Source organism: Malaya genurostris, chromosome 3, assembly GCF_030247185.1.
Source record: "Malaya genurostris strain Urasoe2022 chromosome 3, Malgen_1.1, whole genome shotgun sequence".
In the NCBI taxonomy this organism is placed as follows: domain Eukaryota; kingdom Metazoa; phylum Arthropoda; class Insecta; order Diptera; family Culicidae; genus Malaya; species Malaya genurostris.
Genome location: NC_080572.1, coordinates 212892886 through 212899286, shown reverse-complemented (window position 1 = coordinate 212899286; position 6401 = coordinate 212892886). Strand labels below are relative to the sequence as shown.

Here is a 6401-nt window from a genome sequence, read left to right as displayed (position 1 = left end):
TTGCCGAAAGGAGGAGATAAAAAAAAACCCCGGTGGAAAAATTTACAACAAAATAAACACTATCAAATCACGACTGAGAAAGCGCTCTAAAGAAGACAAAGATTATCTCTTACTTGATCACTTACTAGCATATGAGGCTATTCGTTGTACTTAGTTGTTCAAAGTAATAATAATATCAGAATTTGATGGGCCTCCTATTATGCTGCATTTTATTAGCAATCGTATGCATTTTAGAAAAAAAACGTGATTTCTTCCACGATGAATGTGAAATTTAGGGTAACACAATGTAAGTAATGTTATTTTGTGTGATAATTTAAAATACAACATAACAATAATTAATATTTGTTTATTTATACCAAAAAAAATCCTTTCATTGAGAATCATAACTTTTTCATGAGAATATAAAAGTAGTATATTTTAATATTATTTTACTGTGATTTTTACGTGGTGGAATTTGCAATCAACATGTAAAAAGTTTGAAAAACATACGTTTCTTTTCGAGTCTTATTAATTTTACCAGTGAAAAATAATAATATTCAGTTATATATCGGAAGCTATATTATATTTATAGAAAAGATGATATTTCAAAACTGAGTTACAGACATGCAATATAAACGTGTTTTCCCATGATACTAATAAGTGACCAAATAAACATTATCGCAGCGATAATGTCAGCAGCTGACATCACTCCAATACATGTTGTTGCTTTGGCATCAAGTACAAATTCATATGTTTAAACAATGATTTCAACCTTAGATTTTCTTTCAGTGCACCAATCTGCCGCCAGAAGTGTTGCAAGGATTTTTCTCAACATATAAATATTCAGTAGTATAATAATAATAACCGAGAGAGTTTGTTGTCCAGCAATATATTCATGTTTTCGACAGTTGTAAAGGAATCTTTTTTAAAGTGACTAGTAATAATAGGGATAGTTATATCCATAATTGTACCCATAAGGCTGATATCCTCCGTAGTAGCCTCCGTATCCTCCGTAGTAGCCACCACCGTAAGATGGGTAGACATGCACGTGTTTGTGGAAACCGAATCCAAACGTTTCTGCTTTTTCCATATCATCGCCATTACTTTCGACGGCCTCTTGCTGAGGAGAAGAGTCCTTCAGAGCTTCAGGCATTTCTACAGCGCGCGCTGCTCGGAACAAGACTCGAGGTGGCGGTGGATGTGGGACTCCTGCCCGTAGCTGATCGATCGATGGAATCTGAATTGTGTTCGCGGCGCTGATCACAATTAGGGCAAACAAACATAATAACTGTTGACAGAAAAAATTAGCAATGAGTAGAAAAATAATCTTTCGAATCGGCGGTTGCAAGCTTTACCGTTTTCATTTTCTTAGTTAAAAAATAATGATCACTTGGACTCAAAATCTTGAATACTGATCGGCAGCTTTGGATGGTTGGGACAAACTGATATCGGTCAAGGAAAAATTTCTTTCTTTTATACCTGGTCCAGAAGCGACCACTGTCCGTTTTGGTTGTTATGGCGTCACAACGGACTGGTTTAATCTGTACGGGAACGAAAAAATTCCGTGCGTCACTATACTGCCGGGCGTCCACAATGATTCATGTGATCGCCGTCATTCTGCTAGGGTCTCGGCAAAGGATTCCAAAAATATTGCTTTGTCTTTAAAACTTAATCGGGAGGATCGTCTTTTATGGTTGCAAACCACCTAAGTCAATGGCGTTTTGATTTTCAGAAAAAAAAACATTTCATGGTTTGTTATATCTAAAGAACTTTTGTTTAGCCTGTGGAAAGGACGTGTTTGAAAAATTTGAAGTGTCAATTCGAACCGCCGCTGTTTCTCCCGGGTAAGTTTAAAAAGATGCCCACGTTAGGGATGACTATAATTTGTATCAAAATACCGGTTTTAGTCATTGCAGAAGGGGGTTATAAAATAAAGAATAATATTTTTAGACTTTACTACTGGTAGGCTTTGCGCGGTTTAATGAATGTTTTTTCCGTAAATAGCCGAATCGATATTACTAGAGAATAGGCATAGAGAAATTAGGAAAACAGTAAATATCAAAGTGAAAAAGATTTCCTAGGGTAAATTTTTTGCATGGGAAATCTATATATTGCGTTGAATGTTTGGCGGAAACAGTGATGTATTTCCAAATTCCGACAGAGGCGAACCATTTTTGGAACCAGTTGTGTTCGTTGTTGCACTGTCATTTTCTTCAACACCTCCGGCGGCATCTAGAATTCTTCAAGTAGTTCATTGTTCAACGGTTCTCTTCATCCTTTATCATTCAGGCATGAGCAAAATAAAAAAAACTAAAATAAGAACAAATGCTTCTGGGTTAAGATAGTAAAAACCGACGGCTAGACCAGGGCACGGTATACTAGTGAGTTTTTTGCGATTATGAATCACAGGATTATAAACGCATTTAAAATATACATTAACTTGCACGAGTCAATTATACAAAAAACGCTTCCTAATCCCGCTAGTGATGTGGTAATGCATTTTTCCTATCATTCATATTCCAATAATAGCTTTCAAACGAGTATAAGGTTTCCAGAATTGGATCAGGCATCTTGGAGAAAATTGAGTGGTAAGAAAAAAAACTTCGTTTAGTCGGTTACATCATTACACCATTATAACACATCACTCAATAAGTCGAGCGATATGGTTGTCAAATTCATATAACGATTATGAAGTAACAATTTTCAAAAAACTATGTGTGAAATTTGTGTTTGTGTTGGTTTTTCAGAGTTGGTTATTCAGAGCAGTGTTTGGCCTTGTTAACATGTAGTAAATCAATTTGCACCGGTATGTGACAATGGAGAAAATATGGATCCATCATCTGAGTGAATTGCGACCGGTGAATCGCGTCCGAAGCGTCCAAAGGCACAAGTGTGAGCTGGGAAGGCTATTTCATCAGTATTTTGGGATGTACATGGTATAATCTTCATTGAATAGCGAGAGCAAGAAAAAATAGCGAATATTACACAGCGTTGTTAGATCCTTTGAATACAAAAATCAAGGAAGAACGACCTTATATCGATTTATTAATTTTTAGTTGGTTTGACTGAGCGGAAACATATATTGGAGAAGCAAATGAATGAAAAACTAACAGAAAAGATGATTTATTGGAAAAAGATACGCTCAGAGACAGGACTCGAACCTGCGTTCTTATGCATTCCGTGCATACGCGCTACCATTTCGCCACTCTGAATCTTGTTTTAGTCCCTCTAAAACGCCTGTCAGACACAGTAGCAACGTACATCGAACATGGTCTAGATGGATGGATATAAGGTATCGGTCGGATGACGGCCAATAAATCATTTTTTCTGTTAGTTTTTCATTCATTTGGCTTCTCCAATATATGTTTCCGCTGGTTAAATTGAATCTGAAAAAAAAAGCTGATCTTTAAAACTGCGGGTGTGTAATGTCACGGATATAACTAGACGACGTGAATACGAATAAAACTGACATGCTTCTCTCACACTTTCGAAAAAATTTGGGAATATTTTGATAGTTCTGAAAAGAACGGGTTTACGGAATTTATTCGATTTTTACAATTGTTGAGTACTTCTTGCCATCATTTAGTTATCTATATCAGAGTCTACATTCATGACCTGAACTGGATTCAGGAACCAAATCTCAAAATTCAGTGGCAATTTCATGGAATCTAGATTTTCAGAATTCATATTCTGAATGTAGTTCCAGCCTGCAGGTTTTGAATTCCTAAAACTTATCCTGAAACTGAACTTAGGAATTAAATTCTGGTTAGAAAATCAAGGCTCGGATCTAACATTTAGTTTCAGAATCCAAATCCAAAACTCATATTCTGAATTTTGAAGTTGAAATCCTAAATCTAGATATAAATCCCGAACTCAAATTATGAACCAAATTCAGTTCCAAAATCTAGTTAACGTTTTACAGAAGAAGGATACGTTTCCATAGTCATAGTTTTAAAAAATGAACCTTATTCTAAAACTGAAGTATGAAAATAAATTCAAAACCTGTAATTAAGTTCAGAACTCAGGTGGACCGGATTCCAGGTTCTAAATTCAGTTTTAAAATACAGAATTCAATTCAATATTCAGATGTAGTATTTAGAAGCCGAATGCGATTACTAATAATCCGCTGCTAGTTGAAGGCGTCTGCTCGCCACGACGTTCGAGAGGCGAATAAGCGCACGCCTGAGTGCTTGAGGCTCTACACTATGCAAAACATCTGTTGTTGCTACTGTTTGTGGAAGATCCTGACCCAGATGTTCAAGTCCGTCCAAATCATAAGAAGAAATGATCGATTTTAGACCATGGTTTACAAGCTGAACAGCAGGACTGATATGTTCCAGACTACCTCAGAACCGTCGTCGCGGGTATGAGGAAGGCAAGCAAAGCAATGAGGAATTGTTTCCAAAATTTTGAGAATACCTAATTTTTGAATTATTTATGGTTATCTCACACTGTTGAAATTTTTTTAATAAATTGCTGACAGTATGGAAAAATAATTATGTTGTTGCGTTATATACAACTCGAGATATTCACGATCAAGTTTTACCCATTCTGCCACAGGGCGAATTTTGAAAAGGCGCCCCATAGTAAAGTATGATTCACATCAAAAATGCTCGCCGGTAAGAATTACAACTCAAATGAAGAAGCAATTGTTGAATGTTAAGCCTATTTTGAGGCGCAAGACAAGTCCGTCTACAAGCAAGGCATCAAAAAATTAGAAAAACGTTGGAATTATTGTCTTGCTCTTGAAGGAAATCAAATAAAATCAATTTAAGGTTAAAAAAAGTATTTTTCATAGTTAATCCCACGACTTATTGAGAGATATGTTATTTCTAGGGCCGGAAGTGACTGTCATTTGCTCATCGAACTAATTCAATAAATTAATTCACTAAACCAACTTCCAGCCCCGCACTAAGGATCAGAAAGAGTTTCTGATGGGACGATTGCACGATAGTGAACGGTTTTCAAATTTACACTCTGGTAAGCGAAATCATGCGGTGACACCGAATTGCGATCGGATTTAGACGTTTCACAAACGCAACGGCAGTTTACTGAGGCGCTGAGAATTCAACAGCAAGCTATTTCCAAACGTCTAAATTCCATGGGATAGATACAGAAGTTTGGAAATTGGGTGCCACATGAGCTGGCCGAGAGACAAATGAAGAGCCAATAAGTTACGAGAGGCATTCTGCTTCAGAGGTACAAACTTCGTATTGTCACCAGTGCGGTACAATTAATCGAATAATATAAGATGAAAATGAAATTTATGGCCGCTGACCGTCAGCATATCCCTACTAATTCATTTGACTTTTGCTGCCATTTTCAAGTGAAGCTCCCAGGATTCATCGTCAGTTGAATAATCGTACCTAGTCATATGATGTTTTGCTGGCTCAGTTTCAAGTGCCACGTAGTCTACCTGCTTCATTGTCTTCGCTCTTGGTAGTAAGCAAGTTCGAACGAATTAGAATTATAAATGGAGTATAAGTATTAAAAATGAAAACTGAAGGAGGAAACAATTAATATATGTGTATTCTGTGATTGACATTTCAGCTATCTGGTTTGCTTTCATCTATTTTCTTGAACCAATTCGAATTTTTATATGAACCGCATTTGAAGGCCGCTCTAACATGATTGAAAGAGATAATTTGTTACTTCAAGAAATCAACTGACGGTGGTTAAACTGAGCCTCGATTGAAGAGAAACGAGTGATGAACTGTATGATGGCCGTTCGGGCCGTCATCAAACATTGTGTGTGTGTCAGAGATCTACATTCAGTTTCAATTGAATTGAATTGAATGAAGTTTTACTACACTGGTTGTCACTGATTTTTTTAAAAATCTAATCACAACAAAAATAGTGGGTGAATCCGAGTGAAGTTCTGACATCGACGGCTCAGCCAAATTGATACGGTCGGAAGGTCGACCATAGTAGAGATAGACAGAAAAAGGTGATTTTTCTTTACAATAATGCACCATCGTACAACTGACACACTGGGAAATCTCCAATAGGAAATGCTTGATCATGCGGCTTACTAACCAGATTAGGCATCAGCCGACTATCACCTCTTTGTCTCGTTGGAACACGCATTTTCTGAACAGCTCTTCGACACCAAAGGCAGCAAATTCTTCTGGCAAGGAATCCACAATTGCCATCGGCACCATTCGATTCAGTTCCTTGAAATCAGTCGGATTTCCATATATATATTACTGACTTTACCGGTTTCCAGTTTATTACAATTGCTGGAAAAACCGACTTTCGAAAGGAGCCTCGGAGACCCATAGTGTTATATACCATTCGACTCAGTTCGTCGAGATCGTAAAATGTCTGTGTGTGTGTATGTGTGTGCACTTTTCCAGCATATTTGAACGCGCTCAATTTTCTCAGAGATGGCTGATCCGATTTTAACAAACTTGGGCTCGTTT

At 37.0% G+C, this 6401-nt stretch overlaps 1 protein-coding gene across 1 annotated transcript; it reads right to left on the bottom strand.

The window, feature by feature from the left end:
- Window positions 1-852: 852 nt before the first annotated feature.
- On the bottom strand, window positions 853-1411 carry LOC131439102 (uncharacterized). The gene is made up of 2 exons (XM_058609715.1): window positions 1335-1411; window positions 853-1267 (listed from the first exon to the last, which is right to left on the bottom strand). Exons 1-2 carry the CDS (start codon window positions 1341-1343, stop codon window positions 914-916), a joined length of 363 nt encoding a protein of 120 aa, XP_058465698.1. The 5' UTR covers window positions 1344-1411; the 3' UTR covers window positions 853-913.
- Between the last annotated feature and the right edge of the window lie 4990 nt (window positions 1412-6401).